Genomic DNA, 19,504 nt, shown 5'->3' on the forward strand with positions numbered 1-19,504 from the left:
CATTTTCTCTTGCTACAAATAAATTAATTAATTTAATTACATTAGCCAAGAACATTTTTATATGGCTTTAAATTCATTACTTTTAAAAAATTTTTCCAAATATAAAGTTTTTATTATATAGAGAATAATAAAATAAAGATCCCTTTATCTACCATGCCCTATCAAATCTTTTGCTATGGGTAAATCAATGTTTTATTTTCAAATAAACTATTTGCAGAACAGTTGAAGCTCCCTGTATACCCATCTCCTGTCCTCTACTCCCTTCCTTCCTCCCCAGGGATGACCCCCTACCCTATATTCACTATCATTCTCATATATTTTTATAATATCACTGCATATGTATGTACCCACAAAATATATAATATTGTAGTTTCCAACAATCTTGTTTGAAAACTTGCTAATTTTGCTTACCACCATGCTTTTAAGATTTATTAATGATGATACATGAAGTTCTAGTCATTCATTTTAACTTGTGATGAGGATGCCTGTCTCACACTTTATTTATCTATTCTCTTGCTGTAGGGCATTTAGGTTTGCACTCTGTCACTATTGCAATGTGGCAATGACAATTCTTGTGTGTGACTCCTTATGTGTCTGTAACAGAGCTACTCTAGGTATACCCCCAAAAATGGAATCCTTGTAAAGTAAAAATATCCGCTATACTAGATATGGCCAAAATGTTCTCCAAAGCTCTCTTACTAAATCATACTTCCATAGCACATATGAGAGTTCCTGTTGCTTACAACACAGGATTTTCAGAAATTTTTATTTCTTCTAACATGATGGAATCTCATTTTGTTTTCATTTTCATTTCTTTGAGATTGACCTTCTATTCATATATTCATTTGTGTTTACTCTTCTGTGAATTGCCCATGCACATCTTTTGCCCATTTTTCTATTAGATTGTTCTGTTCTCTTATTAATTTGTAAATTCTAGGTATTAATTTTGTCAGTTACATCTATTGGTATAAATTCTAGATAAGGGTTATCAAAGTATTCTATTCGGCCAACAGTGAGATGCACATTCCAGAGGATTTGTTTTTGTTTTTGTTTTTGCTTTTTGTTTTATGAAACTCATAAATCCTGTCTTAACTCAGGCTCCACCAGAAGTATCCAGTCCATCTTAACTCTTTGAGATGCTTCTTAATTCTGAAACACAGGGTACATAAATGTCATGACATTTTCAAGGCAATTCAACCTAACAGACTCTCAGGCCCCACTGAGCATCAGTTACTTACTCTACGGCGCTGAGTAGGCAAAACTAACATTACCAGGTACAGATGCCACTCAAGATGTAAGCAGCCTTGGGAAATGGTCAATGTGAAGTGTTAAACTGCCCAAACATGGTTTCTGAAGATGAGGCCAGTGACTCACACAGCCACAAGAGCTGCATGGCCCTCTGGTCTGTAACCCCAGGGGTCTGCCCTGAGCTGCCCCAGAGCAGCTCAGTGATCTTCTGCTAAAAGCTACATGTTTGCATTTTCCTAAACTAAAACAAACTAAAACAAAAACTGCTGGGGCTTTTCAGATATGCCCACATTTCAGCCACTCTGATAATTCCCACAGAAAAGGTGTCAAGAGTATTTGTTTAATGATGATTACATGAAGTCAAATTCCTGATGCATTAACCAGTTTGGAAAAACAAACAATTCCTTAAGAGCATAAAATTCCAAGTACCTCGATTCAGAAGGGAATACAGCAGCACAAGTAACATAAATTTCAGTGGAATCACTGAACTTTGCTTTCATTGCTGGTGTTCAATATTACAGATGCCAAATTAGTGTGGATGGTACCATAATCATAAATCAAGGACAGAAAAATTTGGGTGAAAAGGAATTTTGGCAGATATAAAGTTTAGTTTATAAACTAAAGAAACATATCTGAAGAAACAGAATTCCATTACATTCTGGGGAGAATTAAAAATTCAAACCTAAATTCCTATTGTTAAAACTGATCTACAATGAAGAAACATGAATATCCACATCTTATACTTGTTATTCCTCAGAAGCAAATAGGAACCTGAATTAGAGTTCTTCTATAACTAATAGGAGGCGCCAATTAAAATCCTAAAGCAGAGAGAAGTTAGTATTTTTGGAGGCAACCACAACTTCTATCCCTGTTGCTTTATTAATTAAACATTTTATCAATTATGCTAAGGCTATATATAAAAATATATTAAGTACTTTAAAAGAATTATTCCCTATTTTGGATAAAATCTAATTCAAATCTTAAAAATACCAGACTTACATTATGATCATGTACAAAGTGTGTGCCTATAAGAAGAGAGTATGAATTTGCCTTACAGTAAGTAAATATTATAATTTAATGTAAATTCAAATATCTTTCTTGTCCCTTCTCTTAATAAATGCTAGTAAAGGGCCAGATATCACATTAGTTTCCAGTTAATTATATAACATTTGTTTTTTTAAGTTACTCTAATATTATTTTCACATTTACCCTAAAATTTAACATTGTGTTTCTCAAGGAACAGTCAAGGATTGTTTGAGAGAATGAATGATCTTGTGAACTTATTGTGGATAACAAAAACCAAATTTCTTCCCTAATTCAAAAATCTCAATGTCAAGAGAGGGGAACGAGAAGGCTTATCTTATCATAAATTGGGTTTGACTCCTTTTTGGAGAATGAAGGTTAACTGACAATGAGTGTGATAGATTCTAACTTATTACAAGACACAGGACTCAGGTGGCACAATAAATTAGCCACCAGCTGTTATGAGTCTGTTAGAGTTGAAGGAAACACCATCAAGACAAAGGGAAGTCTGCCCACAGAGATGTGTGGGTGATTTAAACTATCACACAGACTACGATATGTCAGTGTAGTAAAATTTGTCTTTTGTCAACTGCTCATTGATAGAGACATCACTTATAGATCAAAAGATTTAGATGGCAGTGATTTGTCTGATATTCTTTCCCTTCCAAATGTATACAAGATTCATGAAAAAAATGGAGTCTGGTCAAGCTTTGGGACTACACATTGTGGCAAGTTTTAAAATCAGTCTAGAAAGTCTTGGACGCTCCTTCCATTGAGAGGTGAGTCTGTGTGTCCTTTCCCAGCATCTGGCTTCCCTGACTATTAACCACTAGAAGATAGTGGAAATGATGCTATACCATTTCTTAAGGCCAAGCCTAAGAAACTGTCATCTCCATGTCTCTTGGGATACTCCTTCTGGAACGTACTCATCATGTTGTAAGGAAGCCCAAGCAGCCTGTGGAGAGGTCTGCATGGAGCGAACCAAGGTTCCCAGCCCCCAGCCCAGCTGAGCTCCCAGACAAGGGCTAGCATCTTGGAAGGGGGTCTTTCAGCCTCAGGCAAGCAGCCTCAGCTAACTCTACATGGAGCAAAGCTGGGCCTTCTTTAATGAAGCCATGCCCAAGTTGTAGATACATGAGCAAAAAAGAAATAAAAATAAAAAATAAGAAATGTTGTTCTTATTTTAAGCCACTATTTCTAGGGTGGTTTGTTACACAGCAATAAAAAAATGAACCCAAACATCATTCTCTCCTCCACACCTCATTTCTCCTTTAGTGAATTATTATTACCTTACCCTATTTTTGATTGCAATCTTAATTTAGCAATTTTAAAGTCTTTTGATTGTTGCTGTTGTTCTAGCCCTTAATATGTACTAGTCACTGTGCTTGTATTTCAGTTAAGCCTCTTAACAACCCTAGGAGGTTAAGTACTATTACTATGCCCATTTTATGGATAAATAAACTGACATATAGGAAGGTCCAAGGTTACACAGTTAATAAGAAGTGAGCTGGGAATTAAAGCCAGGTCTCCAGAACCTGAGCCTTTAACTGCTATACTATATTAGCTCTCCTAGGTCTCTAAGATTAAGGAATAGCTAATGACACCTCATCTTTTGCAATGCAGTCTTCTTCTCTAGTGACATTCACTTTGAAACTAATCCCTTTGTGCTTTATATGTTGAGCTTTTTAGAAGGTATTTCTTGTAATTAGTCCATCAGCAAGAAAGGTCTATAAAATCTCAAAACCTTTTCTCAGATGTTACCAACCTCCCCTGAAGTACTGGCATGCACACACACACAGAGAAAGGAGGAAATCTGGGGATTGGACAGTTATTTTTACTTAAACTTTAGATGTAAATTGCTGTATTCAGAAAGTGACCAACAAAAACAGAAAGTAGGCAGACATAATGATTAGTTGCCTAATAAGTTGGACCCCCGACACCCAAACAAATGGGCAAGAATTTGAAAAGATACAAAGAGCTGAGGGTAAATTATGTTTCAGATTTCAAAGTAGGCCCTTTTATCTAAGATAATTTATATTTTTATGAACTTTCATATGCTGTTTATCTTATTTTCAAAGACATAATCTCACTGGGATTGGGGCCTCAAACCAGAAACATAGTGGACTCATCATGATTCTTAATGACATAGTGAAATAAAGACAAACATATATTTTCATAAAGAAATGTTCACGTAACAGGTGTTTAATTATTTTATATGCCTAGAGAACTAAGCATCACTCTCAGTTTAGACTAAGCTTAACCCAATAGTAGAGGCAGAGACCAATAAAGAGTCAGAGTCAGAGAGGCTGGATGTTCTTCTCTTGCTGGCTTGGCCTTTGACCCCTTTCTCCCTCGTGGTTCAATTCCTTCCTCAACTTTACCTAGTCCTTCCTGTTGGTAAAACTGCCCCCATCCCTTCCCTCATCCATGCCTTAGTAGTTTAGGAAAAGGTGGAATTCTGGCGAAAACACTAGGAAACAAGCAGAATTAGTTGAGGCCATGGTTGTGTGCTTGGAAAAAGAAGTTAAGGCATTTCTCCGGGGGGCTGGAAAGGAAGTGAATTCAGAAAAAGTTAGAGGTGACCAAGTGACACTATCTGTCATCTGCACAGATAGTACATACCTTATTCATATTTCAAAAACATCTTTTAAAAGAACTGCAGTAAAATATACATAGCATAAAGTTCACCATTTTAACCGTTTTAAAACGTACACTTCAGTGGCGTTAAGTACATTCACATTGCTGTGCCACCATCACCACCATCTATTCACAGGACTTTTTTCATTTCGTAAAACAAACTCTGCACGCATTAAACAGTAACTTTCCATCTCCCCTCCCCCCTTTTCTGGCAACCAGCCTTCTCCTTTCTATCTCTGAATTTGACTACTCTAGATAGCTCATATAAGTGGAATCATACAGTATAAAATACCTTTTAAAATTAATTTCACTTAAAATACTAACATAAAAAATACATTTTATAGGAAATAGGACTTTACAACTCACCAGAGTTGCAGTCCATGTGGGGTAATGCAGGGTAAGGAAGAAAATTCAAGAGCAGCTCATTTGAGTTAGAGCAGGTCCTGTGGCTAGAGGTCAGAGAACAGGGAGATCTGGCATCTGGGAGAGTCACATTAAAGGGAAAGGAAGCAGCAATATTGTGACGGGAAGGGAGATGAAAAGTCTCCTGCAGACTGGTTACTTTTTTTGTTGAGAGAAACATAGCATTTATTGGGAGAAAATAAGATACACTAAAACTACTGATAGCTTTTTCCTCTTTTGGAATAGAGGGAAGAAGCATATGCTGATTATATTCAGATCATATTTCCTTGGAGCTAAATGACCTATAATGATGTTTGGCCTGAAACAGCTCACAAGACACCAGCTGCCAGCTTACTAGTCCTTGTGGCTTACCCACCAGCAATTATTAGATCAAAAAGATCACTGGGCAGTGGAATAAGAAATAAAATTTTAAAGCAAAGCAACTTAAATTCAAATACTTTGGGTTTGAAATTGCAGTATATAAGATTTTGTCGTGAGAGATTTGGGGCATACGTAAGAGAAAGCAGCTTTTTAAGAAAAACAGTCACGATTCAGTTGACTGGTTGCTAGTTACTCTATTTTAAATATTTTGACAAGCATTAAATAATCACATTCTAGAAACCGTATTAAAAGCGTGCGTGTGTGTGTGTGTGTGAGTGTGGGGGTGGGGGGGTAGGTATTACAAACCTGTGATGCTGGGCATCAGAGCAGCAGCAGTGACCAAATGTGGCTGCATGTGCAGTGTCTGGTGTGAGATTTGACGTCTGTATAAACCATACAAGGAAGACAAGCGCCTGGAAAACACTTTTTGTTTAGGGGTGTATCTCCAGGACCAAAAGACATCCACAGTTTTTGCCTTTGCTGCTTCTAAGCATGTGCTTTAGCTAAACACTTAAACTCTTTATGTTATATTCTTAAATATTAGACTTGAGAATTAATCCATGCTTGCTTTTATAACAATATTTTAAAGCTTCTTACTGCTTCGTCCATAATACTTAATTTCATTGAAGCCACAAAATGTATATGCCGTTGAATTTAATGAATCATTCCAAGAATTTATACAAAGACTAGAAGACCCTAAACAAGAAAAATACTCCACCTTTAATTACTGCCCTGATACCCACTTTTATTTGCTCTAGATGCTGATCATAAATTTGTGCTGCTCTATCCCTTAGTCCTATGCAAACCGATTTAGCAATTTTCCAAATCAAACTTGCACAAAATTTAAGCGAGAAGAGCAGAGTATTACGATTTTCTAGCTAGACTTAAATAAGGTCAGTATTGGCTTTCCCCATTTTAGGTGTTTCCACCTTTCGATTGCTTTCTCTAAAAGTCCAAAGTCTAGATTTTAACATATTACGAGAAAAAGTTCAAAAAAGAAAACAAAAACTAACTTAGGTCTTCCACTGAAAGTTCTCTTTATTGACTGTCTCAAATTGGTAACCACTTCTGCTAAGTGAAAGAAGAACTTATGCCCTTTTGTTATTACAAATGTAGATCCCTGTGGTTTAGGAGTTGGATGACTTTCTTTTCCTGCTAAAATTTATAAAAAGAGGCTGGGTCAAGATGAGTAACTAGATCAATACTAGGTCAGCAAAGGGATATTAAATCAAAGACATTTTCGTGCAGTAAAAACTCAGGCTGTCGTGAAGTGACAATGTTTTATCCAAATGTCAGTTTTGAAGCAATTTAAAAATATAAGTTCACTACTGCTTGATATACCCAAGTAGGGGCTGAAGTGAAAAACAAGTGTGTTGATGAGCTCAAGTTATCCTTGTCGGAATGTTTTCAGAAAATGCTGCTGCTCTTTTAAATCAAATCTGAGTTTAGGACACATAAAATAAGACCCGAGAATGAATAAGAAGCATGTTTTCCTTGACAAGTTGAAAAATGTGAATTTATCCTCTGAGAGGGCTTCAAAAAATCCTTCTGAAGATCAATTTTATAGTCTTATCCTGACACCCTCATCCTAGGCCTTTGACAGCTGGTTCTCGGGCCCCTCACGTGGAGCCCTCATTGGCACAATGCAAAACAGCACCTGCTGTTTATGCTGGGGCCAACTGTCACCATCAATTTCTCCCTCTCAGGGCTAGTTTAAGAAAGCACATTCTCCTGCGGCTCAGGTGCTTTTAACTCCAGGGGCAGTGAGGGAATTGGGTTTTAGTCAGACATCTCATTCTGACCTTGGTTATTCCCATACTTTCTAAAACTCATATGAGGTTTACTGCCATGAGATTCACTGCTTAAGGAAAAGCGTCCTTTGGTAAATTTTTAAACTAATGATGTAAAAGTTCTAGAAACTAAAATATCTTAGATTTGAAATGGAGTAGCCTGAGGCCTTCTCTGTTAGTGTCGTTAATGTGGTCTGTGGTCTGCAGAGAATCTGTGGTCCTGAGATGAACACATGGTTCCACTTGCTATGACAACAACACGGCTGCCTCACCCATGGGACTAGGTCCAGAGCGGAAACGGGAGAAGTGAAGGGGAATCCAAGAGAGGACTCAGGTGACTTTCATGTCAGCTTGTCTACAGCACACTAACCAAACTGGTCAATTAGAGAGAGAGCCTGGTGCAGGGAGGGTAAGTTGATGCCACATGGGGAGAACAACTCATCAACTAGCTGGATTTACTCCAGATTTCAAACAATAATTTGATGCCATGTAGACACTGCTGGAGAAACTGCAGAGCATGATGAATTTACACGAATCTTTTAAGAACCATGGGAATGAAAAGATATAAAATTTCAGTACCTAACATAAGCATGTTCTTATTTACTTGTGTATATAGGAAGGGTAAGATTTTATTTTATCTACAGTACTCTCTGAAATATGAAGTGATTACAAAATTTAACCAGTCATGATGGTTAGGTTTATGTAGTCATAAAGCACAGTTTAAACCTACAGAAGGGAAAGAGAGCTGAAAGTCCTCTGTACCCCAGTTGAGTTTGATTTAGAGATGTTGGACAGAAACTGGAATGCAACTTTTTGTTATTTACAGAGGCTGTCAAAATACATTTTACCAGCTCTTAAGTCAACAAGGTTGTTTATAGGTAGTTGGCAAATATCCACATGGAATTTTATCTTAGTAAGGAAAATTTACAAGCATCAAATCTAGCCAATGAAAATATAGTTGACGAATATACACAAATCCACTTCATGACCTTGTGGAAAATGTACTGAGGTGCTATCCAGTCCTCAGAGAGACTCGACCCAGACCACAATTGCTTCTCCCCAGAAACAAGTTCAAAGTAAGAAAGCAAACTTAGTGGTATTAAATGCACATTCTACAACTTCTGGCCATTTTGTCTAAATCAGTTCTATATGCAAAGGGAAAACATATCCTTCTGAATCTACCTCCTGCTGAATTTGTGTTTTCCCATCACCTTTGTCCTCCATAATATACAATATTTTTTCATTAACTGTATTTTTTCATTAACAGTACTCTCTGAAATATGAAGTAATTACAAAATTTACAAAATTTACTCTGTTGTTTAAAAATTTAAGTATAAAAAAATGATAAAAATTAAAAAATACACATATATATAAATGTGATTGGGAATGGCATACATTGCTGGTAAGAATGAAAAATGGTACAGCCACTATGAAAAGTAGTTTGGCAATTCTTCAAAATGTTAAACATAGAATTACCGCATAATCTAGCAATTCTACTTGTAGGTGTATACCTAACAGAAATAAACACATATATTCACATAAAAACATCTAAGCAAATGTTCATAAAAGCATTATTTTAAAAAGCCAAAAAGTAGTAACAACCCAATGTCTATCAACTGATGAGTGAATAATAAAATGTGATATAGCCACACAAGAGAATATTGTTCAGCAATAAAAAATAATGAAATACTGATACATGCTACGAGTTGGATGAACCTTAAAAACATGCTAAATAAAAAAAATCAGTCATAAAAGATCACATAAAGAAATGCCCAGAATAAACAAATGTACAGAGATAGAAAGTAAATTAAAATTTGCCTGAGGCTGAGAAATTTGGAGGGGAAACGAGGAATGAATATGGGGTTTCTTTCGGGGTGATGAAAATGTTCCAACATTGATTGTGGTGATAGTTGTATATACAGAAAACCATTGAGATGTACATCTTAAATTAGTAAATTTTATGATATGTAAATTATATCTCAATAGACCTTTTTTCAAAGTATAAATGTCAAAAGAAAGAAGCTCTTCATCCTAGACCTGCAGCCACATCCTCATCTCCATCTCTGCTCTGCCCCTCTGTAGAACTGCCATTGAGCCACTCTCCCTAGCTTGTGCACAGTTTCTGGCCGGCTCTTTTGGAGACCCCACGTGTCCCGTGCCACCAGCCTAGTCCTCAGTGTTGGAAGCCCACCTTCAATCTGGCCACTAGCCTTCCCACATCCAGCCTCGCACTGCAATTTCTCTATCCGTCGTCTACATTTATATGTTGTGAACCAACTGGCTGGGTCTCATTTATGCATTCTTTAGATAAAAATCTCTTTGCTGCTGCTGTTGCTGCTGCTGCTGATAGCTAATATAAATCACTGTATATAAAGCTGTTCTTACTCCTAAGTATTAAAAACTTTTAACTATTATGGCTAACTATTAAGTTCTATTTTAATTCATTTAACCCTTAAAATAATTCTACAAGATACTATTCTTATAAACCACACTTTACAGATGACGATTCTGAAAGGCATAGAGAGTTTATCATTTTTCAGGGTCACACAGCCATCATGCAGTAGAGCCTGCAGTGGAATTCAGGCAGACTGGCTCCAGAGCATTGTGGGTCTATGCTGTTAAACACAACACTGTATTCCCTTGTCTCCTTTTCAGTTTCTTTATTAAAAGTCCTTATGGGTCAGGCAGGTAACAAAAATGAGTGAAGAGGGCTGAGTGTGAGGTGACAGAGAGTGGTGGGGACTGAGACGAGCTGGCCAAGGCACTGCTCTCTAAAGAGGTGCTTCTAATCCATCCTAGCTGAATTGATTGTGATCATCCAGAAATGTGAACTCAGTGTTGCTGGGTCTTCCTTTAAAAAAAAAAAAAAAGTGGAAATCTAAATTTCTATGTGAAATCTTCTGATTTTTAAATGTTGGCAGCTAATTCAAATATTAAACAAACAAACAAACAAACAAACAAACAAACAAACAAACTGTGTGGGCCACATCTATGCGGACCAAACCAAGTAGGTAAAAAATTTAATTAAATCAGAAGCCACAAACTGGAGGCCAGCAGGCCCAAATCAGAATGAATTAATGAATAATGAAGCAATGACAAGCTGAGGATTAAAAAGCAGCCTTCAATAGACAAGATTTGAGGATTGATGGACTATTTCCTTCACTCTCTTCCAACAATCTAAAAATTCCTTAGAAAACCATCCTTGGCTTTCGGCTTTTCCCTGTCCTGGGGAAGGAAAGCATCCTGGTGACGGTTCACCTAGCACACATCAGCCCTGTACTATTCAGTCACAACGCAATCCACCAGGAGATTATCACCTCTGCCAGGCGACAGCTCGTATGGGTTCAACCACTCATGGAATCCATACCATCACTCCATATAAGTGCAATTCCAGAGTTAGATGAAGCCAGATGGAGTGCTGACAAGTCGATGTGTAAATCAAAGACCAGTTTGCTTGCCACAGATTTGTAGTGGATGCTGTTGACACTCTCCTTCACCAGCTTATGCACCCATCACCCAGCTTGGGGGCAGCTGTGGCTGATAACTCTCACCTTGACCTTATCCAGATAAGTGCCCTTGATTGTGGGGCTGGACACTCCATCTCCATCCTTCACTCCATTATGGGTTATGCCTTAATAAATCATGTGCAGTCAATACATGTTTCTGCTTCTAAGGAACCTGACCTAAAATTCTACTGCTACATTTAAATATTTGCAATCATCGCCTATTTTTGAAATGTTCCAGGCCCTGTGCTGTCTCATGCGTGGCTCACCACAGCAGTCCTGGCCATGCCCCCTCTACTTCTTTGCATGGGGCACCAAAGTGAGGTTTCTAAAAAATAGACATGACTGTGCTATCTCTCTGCTTAAGTCTTTCAGTTTTGGCCTCAGGGTAAAATCTACATTTCCCCAGCAAAGCCTAACTTCCTCAGCCCTCTCCCTACTTCCCCTGTCACAGTTCTTGCAACCCATGCCCAGTCACATAGATATTCTAGACAGGCCCACACATCTGTGCTGTTTCACGTCTATGACGGTGCCCAAGCTACTGCACTACCTGAAACACCCCTGTTCTCTCCTACTCTGCTCCCTTCTTCTGCTGGCTGATTTCTACTCATCCTTCAAAGCTAGTTCAAACATGTTCTGCTCTATGAAGTCTTATTTGAGTGTCCCCATCCCACCTATCCCTAACTCTCCTCACACTGAGCTGAGTTAGGTGTCCTTCTTCAGAATACACTGAATTAGAAATTACAATTGTCTGTTTAACGATGATATCAGGTCTTAATCTCTGCATCCTCAATACCAAACATTGTGCTTGACACATAGTACGCATTCATAAAGATTTGTTAAATTAATAAATGTTAAAGAATCTACCAAAATGATGCCTTCAATCATCAAGGTAGCCTAGGATTGATGGAGAACATTTCATGTGAAAACCCACTCATATACCTACCCCTTCCCTGCTACCAAACATTCTGGATTGAATGCAGCCTAAAATGATTTGGGTAGTTAAAAGCTAGTAAAGACCCATTAAGGAAAGGCACTACCAGCTGCCAGAATGTTTGCTGGAAGAAAGTAGCGTGGTTTATCTTTTGAAAGATTTTTTAAAGTATCACATTATTATACACAATAACTCAGTATAATAAACTGTTTAGCTGAAATGTTCATTCTGATTATAAACAAAGGGCATTATGTACGAAATAGCTCCAGAAGAGCTTCTAGAGAAGTTGGTAGATTTTTGTGTTTTAAGAATCAAGACTGATGCTTGCATTATAAAGCATATAATTTTCACCAGTTTATTAAAAATATTATTCTTATAAGCCTGGTTTATGGTCTAAACAAAAAAGTAATTTGTGGAGGGTAAGAAAGAAATAAAGAAAAGAAAGAAAGGAAGGGAGGGAGGGAAGAAGAGAAAGTAGAGTGAGAGGGGGAGAAAGAGAGAGGTGCATAGGAAAGTAGGAAAAAGAAGAAAGGGAGTGAAGGAGGAGAGAAGGAAAGAAAAAAGGAAGGACTAAAAAGTTAGTTGTTTCTTGCCACTTCGATTTTGGCAAAAATTGCTGTATTCACTCATTTAAAGGACAAAGCTATGTTCGGCCTCAGAACGCACAGAGTGAGTGGGTCTCACCAGGAGAGGTTTACCTTTGTTACGTGAATCTTGGGGTCTCTGCACAGACCACTTAGTACTAGGAAGAACAGGCAAAGACAGGAAGGGTTGATGAGGGATAGGGAGAAAGCACTGGATAGAATTCTAGCAGAATGTTTTGAAGAAAATAAGCAGAATGGAAGAACAAGGAGCCAAGAATGCATGTCACCCAAAATGTAAAAGTCTGACAATACCCATTGTTGGCAATGATGTAGGAAAACAAATTTTCATGTACTGCAGGTGGGTATGTAAATGAGTACAATCATTCTGGAGAACAATTTGACATTACATAGTAACAATGAACTTATGCTGAACCTGCAATTCCACTTCTAGGTATATATCTAGGAGAAACTCCAGGACATGCATCCCAGGGCATGTACAAGGATATACAATGGCAGTGTCGGGCATAGCTAAACAAACAAACAAACAAACAAACAAATAAATGTGTGTGTGTGTGTGTGTGTGTATAAAACAACTCATAGGTCTATTAGCAGTAGAGCAGGTAAAAAAATTGTGGTATATCCATACAGCAGATACTATAGCCGTAAACTATAGCTATATGCATTAACATGGCTGAACCACAAAAACATAATATTGAATGAAAAAAAGCAAGTTACAAAAGAATTTACATACAGTATGATTCCATTTACATAAAGATCAAATGCTGACAAAATTAAACAATGTGTTATTTAGGGATGCATATGTATGCATCAAAACTATTAAAATGAATCAAAGAAATGATTATCACAAAATTCAGAATAGTGGATGCAAAGTTACTGGTAATTTTTTATGTCTTAAAATCATTGTTTATTATTTTTATTATTCTTTATTCTGCAGAGATTATAATATATTCTTTTATATGTTTTATTTATTTATGATTCTTAAAGAGTTGTTTAAAAATTAGAGTACAAAGAGATGGTGAGTCAGAAGCTCATGGGAAGGTGTGGGGGTGGGAGAAGAGGGTCACACATCGGCTGAACCAAGGTAACTATTCCAGATCTAAATTTGAGGGTTTCACTCAAGAACAAGAGATGGTACTAAAAAAAAAGGGTCCTGAAACTCGTATACATTGGTCCCCACCACCACCAAAAGGGTTCAGTTGCTACTCTTTCTAACTCTAGAAATTTGTACCCCCTCCCTGCTTGGTGCTGCCAGCAAGCATTTGAACTTGCCTTTACCCAAGTGGCATGCTGCCCACAGTCTTTGCTCACCACCTGAGCCTATACCAAGAGGCAGCTGGTATTTGTCAGCTACTGGGTGTATTAAAATCCTTCAGTGACCCTTCAGTGCCTACCACGTATAGTCAGTGCTCTCCACTGCACTGTGCCTTTGTACATGCTATTTCCCTGCTTGGAATATCATCCTCACACCCCACCCCACTGTGTCCTCTTAGGATAACCAGATGTCACCCCCATGAATGAGGATTTTCTCCATCCCTCCAGTCAGTTTTGTGCTACCTGTTCTGGGCCCATACAGGACACTATGTGCGTCTCTACTATAGCAATTAGCAATTGATGTAATTAATTATTGATATGGTTCTATCTCCATTAGACTCAAGACCTTCAGAATCAGAAGCTTTGGCTATTCATGTCATTTTTTTTTTTTTTACCGTGGGTGATATTCAAATATTAGTTAATCAGGACTTTATAGGCAGTACTCAATTAGGATGAATATAAGGCTGGAACCAGGTCTTGCAAGTTCCTCTCCACCCCCAAATTGCTAGGTATTGCACAACTTAGTTTCTGAATCATTGGGAGGTGAGGAGAGGGCAGAAGAGGCGTTGAGCAACTGGGATAGAGGGGAGCGGGGAGGGCTCAGGACAGCATATATTTCCCAACCAGTAGAGAAATGTTTCAGTATTTTAACAACTGGCATAACCACTACATCTTGATAGCTAACAGCTCAATATGCATCTTTTTTATGTCCTTAGGAACAGACAGCACTACGCCTGGTAGTAGGTATTTATAAATATATAGTGAAGAAAAACAAGACATATCTTAAATTACAACTGGAATCATCAACTATTTTCCCAAGAAAAAGGAGGAGGAATCTGAAATTTGGCTCCTACAGTGATTGTCTACTGTCTTTGTCTTCCCTGCATTCATTTCCCCCTTAATCTAAACACAGAGATTGGTTAATGGATGGACAGAAGATCCAAGTTGATCCAATAAGACTCAATTCTGAGACTTTTGCTTAAATACCCCTGACCTCTCTAGCCCCTCCATCCACCCCTATTGCCAACAGTATTTGGAGCTTCTGGCAGCTGTCTTGCCCTCATGAAGAGGATAAAGAAGCCTGCAGAAAACCAAGGTATAGGGAGAGTCAGCTTCCTGCAATCTGATTTAAACTCCTAGACCCAGCCATTTCTGAAGATCCACCTTGTACCTTTCAGTTGAATGACCCAACAAATTCCCTTTCTTGCTTATGATATTTTGACTTGGGTTTTTTGGTGTGGTTTTTTTTTCCCTTTGCAACTACAAGCCCAGCCTAACTTAGCTCAAAAGATAACCTTACATTATGAAAAAAACAAATCTAAGTTTTTATATATGTGAGTACCTCTTAACTTTTCACACCCTATGACATTTTGGTAGTTCGTTTTGGTGACTCACCTTTCACCAAGTAGAACATTTGATAGATTTATAAATGAAGGAAAGTCCAGAGTGTTCATGACAGGGTAGGCATGGATGGGAACAAGCAAAGTGTCATCACCCTAAAATTAATGGGAAATGAATCAAGTTTACCATACTGAAGACTATAATTTTTAAAGATAAACTTGATACTTAATTTATTTTGTTTTCTATTACTAAGAAATATTTCCAGAAAAATATTTCCTAAGAAACCTGAATGCTTAAATACAACATTTAAAATATTGAGTTTTCTTAAGCTATAAACAAAGTATAAAATTTTTAAAATATATTTCATTGAAATAATATTCGCTATGATCCAGGAAAGCTAATGATGACATCACATAGATATAGAGACAGTAGTCTGCCTGCTTCAATTTCAGAAAGTTACAAGAAAGCAGTCTTTAGTGACCTGAGAGAAAGAGAAGCCAGTACAGAGTCAGCTGATCCAGATGGTGCTGAGTAGTAAACAGTGAATGGAAGAGGGGCAGAGGCCTTCTTCTAGTCCACATAATGTGTGACCTTAAGCATGACCTTTAACTGCTCCAAGCCTTGTTTCTTCCTTTGCAGAATGGGGATAATTCTGCCTTTTCTTAAAGGTGCTTTTGAGAATGAAAGCAATGATGGCCTTAAAAGTGGAAAGGACTACATAAAGATATTATTAGCATTGCTATTAAGTAGCAGGAAACATGCTGGGACATTCTATATAATGCCTGGCCTAGGGATTTTTGTTCTTGGTATAGAATATTCCCCCTGAAAGCCATATATTTTAGTTTTCGGTTTTTTATTTTTCCTTTTTAAAAATCAAAACTCATTTATTAAAGCATACTCTCCCATTTTAGTTTTGAAAAATTAAATTTAGTTAACCTTAAGGCTTCTCAACTTTTACAAGAGTTGGGACTAGAATATAGAGCAGAAGCAAGTGTAGAAGTGACAATTTTAAGAGAATTAACAGCATGTGGAGATGGCTCTGGCTCGAGGCCAAAGGATGAATTAGGTGACCTAGAAAAGAACTCACACAGCTTGGCCATCTGGGGTTAGGTCATACATGCTCCAATCTTCCTGCAGACCACCAAGGCTGCCTCTGAAGACATTCCTACACAAGACACTGTAGGCTACTCTTCAGTGTTTATAAACACAACTCTGGGTTGTTGCTAATTTTTTTAACCTAGCAGTTAAAGGAGTATGTTTGTTATTTGAAAAAAGCCTTCATCAACTTCCAGCAAAATATGATAAATGAGGTTTCTAGGCCAGGACAGGTGGGAAACCTGCAGCAAACAGTGACTTGTGGCTCTGTCCCAGTTCTCAGCTGCCTAACATGTCCCCAGCTGGGACCCATGTCACTGGACAAGGACCCTCATGCCACTCAGAATGGATAAACAAGGAACATTAGGCATTAGGCTGAGAAACTTCTTGTCATTCTGTCTCTCTTTATTCTTCCCTTGTGGATATTAGTTTTGACATCATGCCTCCACCTGCAAAAACCTGACTTTAAGAAACTTACCTTACAGTGAACACGAATGCAATCATAATAGTATCGCCACTCATCTGGAGAAAATGTAATGGTGACCGTGAAGGACAAGCCCGGGACAAGGCGGTGTTCCTAGAAGAAAAGTGGGCTCTTTTTGGGATGGCATCGGAGCACACAGCATGCAGGACTGTGGGACAGCACTCAACATACCCGCCCCAACCTGATCGTGACACAGAAAACCACAGCCCAACAAAGAACACTGGGGGAGAACAGGCCATCAAACGATGTTTACCTTTTTCACATACTTGATCTGAAAGTATTTGGTTTGTGGGGGTAAAATATGAACATGTATGTCTTCATCAGAAATGTTGACCAGATGCTGGGAGAAAAAAAGAAGCATTCAGAATAAACACTGTTTTAACCATTTGCTGTTCATTTACTCATTTATTTATACCTCATCTTACTCCTAAAGGGATTCAAGAAGATATAATGTATTTTTTTAATTTTGAAAAGATTTGAAATCCATCATATGCCATTTAAAGTATAATAAAATAAACACCACAAACACCATTTAAATAATAGTAAAATATGCCCCATTGTCTTCGGCCCAGATGAAGAACTTCTTCAGAGTCTGCACTCTGCCACCAATGGTCTCCACCAGCATGTACCCTTCTCCCTAGTCCTGACCAGTTACTGTGTGTCTTCTTGTTGAACTCAATTTAGTCCTGTGATTCAACTGAGCTAAGAAGCCAGCCATCCAACAACTCCCAGTTTCTCTAATTACATGCCACTGGTCCTGGGCACCCTGTGACACTTAGGTGGTCAAAAAATCAAAAAAAGAGTATGGCTAGGACAGCCTCTAATCCATCCCTGGGTCAATTAAAAAGAACTCAAGGTTGGGAGTTCTCTGATGGCAATAAGAGGCCAACCCTGTGAGGCAGGATAACCTGCTGGATAAATTAACTGGTCTCTGAGTAGAGGTGTTTTTCCTTCCTCTGCTTGAGAGAGGAGCAAAAATTTTAGGTTCTGGGGATCTGGGTTTCACCTGGGCCAAGGGATAGTTAAGAGGCCTTTGATTTCCTAGTCTAGGCCAGAGGCTGGGCCTGTCACAGGGACCACTGCCCAAGGCCTCACATTCATCAAAGTCCTAAATTAGACTTTAAACAAATTATATCCTGATGAGGTTATACTTGTGTTTGCATTTTTCAAAAGTTCTCATTTTTCACCTGTGAACATTCTAGAACTATTCCAATTTTTGTGACCTTGTTTTGCCATATCCTCTCTCTCTTTTTAAAAATATATTAAAAGCCTTAAAAAAAACCCCAAAAAGTTGCCAAGACTTCTCTTGACTTCCAAGGCACACTGCATAGGGGCAGTCTTGGTGAAGGTGTGCACTCCTGGGGCCCTACCCATGAGAGCGGTCCTTCCAGGAGAGTCTGGGAGGACAAGTTTTCTAGGACCCAGGATGCTTGGAGCCTATGCCCAACACACTCTGAGCCCTGGGGTGGTGGGAACCTGCCTGGAGATAGAGAGTTAGCCACTCAGCCTTAGGTCCTGGAAGACTTCACAAAGAACTCTGTCCCCATGCCTGTCATGGAGAAAGGATTGTGAAGTCCTTGAGTTGGAGTTCAGAAAAAAATGGGAGCAGAAGTGGTTATATTGTCTGTCATGTACTTTAATTCAGTAAGGACGGTACAACAAACAAGGGTGTATGAACTAATTTTAACATGCATCCCAGGGGTAGCTGACCTTAGAAGAAATCAGTAATCCACTTTCCAGGAGAGCAGAGTATGCATTGAAAGATCCCACACCAGAGTCTACACTCCACAGGCAGCCACTGAGAGTGTTTCAGTTATGCTTACCCGAACTGACACTAGAGGGTCTTCTACATGAGCATAAGGAAGGGTCTTCTACATGAGCATGAGCTTGAGAAAGATATATGGAAATATTATACAGGCACTTCTGCTTTTGAACAAAAGGGTTATGAGAATTTGGTGAGCCCAGAGCTCAATATCCTTGAAATGACAGTCAAAGGCCCAAGACTCCCTTAGGTCCTATGTTTTGCACTTTACAAAAAAATTCTGTCAGACAGTCGGAAGGTCAGCTAATCCTACCAACAGGATTGCTGCCTGCAGACCTTCCCTACAAGGAGCTCTGGCTCGGACTTCCTGGAGATTACCAGTATGATTATTCTTTTTTGCCTGCTTGCTAATACGTGTTTATATACATGCCAAAATTTCTCTTGGACTCATTTTCATTGCAGCAGACTATCTGGTGGCAGGGCTGTTGGGGAGGGGACCTATGGTTCCCACCTCCCATCAGGGTCATATATCAATATCTGACGATTAGAAACAACTTCACTGGCTTAGGTCAGTTTGCAACAAGCGGCATCACAGGCTGAAGACCAGGGGTCGGTCTTCAAAGCCGCTGGGCTGGCTCAGGTGTCCCAATATTCTTGAATACTCCCAAGGGAAACAGGAGCTGGAACTCCTGAGACTGGAGATCCAGTCAGCACCTGTGGACGAGGAGCTGAGCCAGATTTTGACTGAAATAGAGAAACCTGATGCCTCCTGTAGCCTGAGTGTGGCAGAGCAAATCCAACAAGCCCACCACTCATCTGCATGTGAAGGCTGCCTGCTGGAATTCAGGAAATTATGTCTGTATTGTCAAATGAGTAAAAAACTGGCAGTAAGAAAATATTGAAAAATTTCTGTAAAGAATAAAACAATATAAATCTCATGCATGCTAATAAAAGATATATTATTTGGCTACAACTTTCCATATTTATC

The 19,504-nt window shown here is 38.5% G+C and overlaps 1 protein-coding gene across 13 annotated transcripts in view; it reads right to left on the reverse strand.

Moving 5' to 3' along the window:
- The window catches only part of CFAP221 (cilia and flagella associated protein 221), a 94,773-nt gene that overhangs the window by 64,829 nt on the left and 10,440 nt on the right, over window positions 1-19,504 (reverse strand). For 9 of the 13 annotated variants that reach the window (XM_039872664.1, XM_039872663.1, XM_039872662.1 and 6 more), the window contains 3 exons: window positions 17,008-17,094; window positions 16,749-16,847; window positions 15,230-15,330 (listed from right to left, as the gene is read on the reverse strand). In XM_039872664.1, the coding sequence (XP_039728598.1) occupies window positions 15,230-15,330; window positions 16,749-16,847; window positions 17,008-17,094 (287 nt within the window). The remainder of the gene's footprint in view (window positions 1-15,229; window positions 15,331-16,748; window positions 16,848-17,007; window positions 17,095-19,504) is intronic. The other 4 variants (XM_039872671.1, XM_039872675.1, XM_039872669.1 and 1 more) reach the window with 3 other exon arrangements.

This window comes from Pteropus medius, unplaced genomic scaffold, assembly GCF_902729225.1.
Source record: "Pteropus medius unplaced genomic scaffold, Ma_sr-lr_union100, whole genome shotgun sequence".
NCBI lineage: Eukaryota > Metazoa > Chordata > Mammalia > Chiroptera > Pteropodidae > Pteropus > Pteropus medius.